We start from the raw sequence: 2,784 nt of genomic DNA, 5'->3' as shown, positions 1-2,784 counted from the left end.
AGAGAAATATCTAGAAATCTTAACCCATTGCGGGTCGACGACTTTTTCAGCCGGGTTAGGTAGCAGGACGTGGCGATTTTTGCACATAGTTCGAGTGTCTTACATGGTACAATTAAATGATCTTACATATAAATTATCTTACAAAAACGTTATATTTCGATAGTATATCTATATTCACACCTTTATGAATATAATTTTAGAAAAATTAAGATCTGTAGTTTCGCTTGGTATGATAATTTATAAAACATTGACCAAGATGCATTCTTGGCTTATCTGGACATGTATCACAAAAATAGGTCGTCTCATGTCTTAGAACAGGCATGTCAAACTCATATGATATTACGGGCCACATGATCTATTTTGTATTAAGTTGGGGGCCGCATGTTTTCAATGTTGAAAAAATGAATAAAATACGATTTTTAGAATGATTATATTATGTATTATGTATTTATTAGACTCAATGTCAAGCTCAATGTATTGTATATTATACATACATAGTCGTTTTATATTTCATGTCATTTTTTAAACTAAAAAAATATTTTACATTTTATTGTATATTATATTGTATAATATGCAATACATACATAGACATTTTATATTTCATGTTATTTTTTAAACTTAAACTATAAATATTTTATATTTTTTATAAAAAACAAAAATAAAAGTTATAATAAGAAATAAACAAAATCACAGTTTAATATTACTTTTGAGAAGATATTTGACATCGTTTTTCACAAAGTAAGTCATCAAAATTTCGTTGAATATATTGAGCTGATGCAATTTTTAAAATTGATGATAAATGTTGATCGGTTAATCTTGACCTTTCTGAATTTTTGTTATTTTTCATTAAAGAAAATAGTTGCTCGCATAAATAAGTGCTTCCGAACATAGCCATTATACGCGTAACAAACGATAACATTTTAGGAAACCGATCTACAGATAAATATGTATAAAAATCTGGAATTCCAACTTCCATACATTTTTGCTTCAGCAAAGAATCACATTGGATTTCAATTAATTCCATTTGTAAGTTTTCATCAACAATTTCAATATCGATAGATAGAGGTGAAGTAAAAAGACGAAATTGTAATTCACAGCTTTTAAAATCAGAAAATCTTCGATCGAATTCCGTTTCTAACAATTTAATTTGGTGAGCATATTCTGTAAATTTTAATTTAGGTGATTTAATCAATAGATATTGACAGCTTTCAAAGTGAGACAAGTTTTCTTTTTCTATTTGTTTTCGCCAAAGTAATAATTTTTGTTTGAAAGCGTTAATATTATCAAATAGCGTTGTAACAACATGATTTTTGCCTTGAAGCTTAAGATTAAGTTGATTAAGATGACTTGTAATATCAACTGAGAAAGCCAGGTCCTTTATCCATTGTCCATCTTTTAATTCAGCACATTCATAATTTTTTGTTTCCAAGAAAATTATGATTTCGTCCAGCAATTTGAAGAATCGTTTTAACACTTTATAACTCGAAAGCCATCGAACTTCCGTATAATATGGTAGATCGGTGTATTCACATTCTATATCTTCCAGAAATGAAGCAAATTGACGATGATTAAGTCCACGTGCTCGAATATAATTTACAATTTTGGTGACTATTTTTAAAACATGTCCGATATTTAAAACTTTGGAGCACAGTACTTGCTGGTGAATAATACAATGAAAATGTTCAAAATTATTATTACCATGCTGTTTGCATGTTTCTTTTAATCTTGCAACAACTCCTTTAGTAATACCGGTCATGGTAGGTGCACCATCAGTTGCAAGACAAACGAACTTTTCCAATGGTAACTTATACTTCTTCAAAACTTCCATAAGTGCATCAAAAATATCAGCTCCAGTGGTTGTATTATGCATAGGAATGATTTCCAAAAGTTCTTCACTTATTTTTAAATTAACATCGCATCCGCGAATAAAAACGGCCAGCTGAGCGATATTTCGAATATCTGTACTTTCATCAATTGCAATAGAGTAGGCTTGAAATGTTGATATTGTTGTATTATGCTGATTTCTCAAATTCTCGGCTATTTCATCAATTCTGCTAGCTACAGTATTTCGACTTAAACTTACACTTTTAAATTTCTTTATTTGTGCTGGACATAATACTTCCGCCGCTTTAATTAAGCATTCACTAATAAATTCCCCTTCCGTAAATGGTTTCGATCTGCTTGCGATTAAATGTGATAATATATAACTAACTTTTACAGCAGCTGTATTGTCTTCAACACATTTAGTGAATACACTTTGTTGTTTTTGAAGAATTGATTTCAATTCCGACAATTTGTCTTCACGAAGTTTTGCAACGTATTGGTCATAGTTTGTTTTATGATTTGTGTCATAGTGCCTTTTAAGATTATATTCCTTAGCAACTGAAATAGAGTTTTTACATATCAGGCATAATATTTTATTCTTGTTTTGGACACAAAAATATTGCAGTTCCCATTTTTCTTGAAAATTACGATGTTCCTCTTCAATTGATCTTTTCTTACTCATTGTTCTTGAAGTTCGATTATATTTTTATTAAATAACTTTTTAGTTTAATATGAATAAAAACCAAAATCCACTTTAGAGTTCAAAATATCATTCGCAAACGATTGAGCAAACACTGCACTTTGTGACGACTTGGACAAACATGTGTCGTGTGTCGCATTAGATCGCTCCGCGTTCTATCATGTTTCTGATCGTCTTGTGTTTTTATCTCCGTTCGGTTTCGGCCGCCGCTTTTCATTTGACGCCTCGCGCCAGCGTCAACCAAAAAGTTCAAACTTTCC

At 30.5% G+C, this 2,784-nt stretch overlaps 1 protein-coding gene across 1 annotated transcript; it reads right to left on the bottom strand.

The window, feature by feature from the left end:
* Positions 1 to 205: 205 nt before the first annotated feature.
* Positions 206 to 2,506, bottom strand: LOC107186817 (general transcription factor II-I repeat domain-containing protein 2-like). The gene is made up of 3 exons (XM_015574758.1): positions 2,473 to 2,506; positions 1,699 to 2,382; positions 206 to 273 (listed from the first exon to the last, which is right to left on the bottom strand). The coding sequence occupies exons 1-3, from the start codon at positions 2,504 to 2,506 to the stop codon at positions 206 to 208; spliced, it is 786 nt and encodes a 261-aa protein (XP_015430244.1).
* Between the last annotated feature and the right edge of the window lie 278 nt (positions 2,507 to 2,784).

The sequence above is a fragment of the Dufourea novaeangliae genome, unplaced genomic scaffold (genome assembly GCF_001272555.1).
Source record: "Dufourea novaeangliae isolate 0120121106 unplaced genomic scaffold, ASM127255v1 scaffold102, whole genome shotgun sequence".
Taxonomy (NCBI): domain Eukaryota; kingdom Metazoa; phylum Arthropoda; class Insecta; order Hymenoptera; family Halictidae; genus Dufourea; species Dufourea novaeangliae.
The sequence above is the reverse complement of the archived record's forward strand: the minus strand, read 5'-3'. Positions and strand labels throughout refer to the sequence as shown.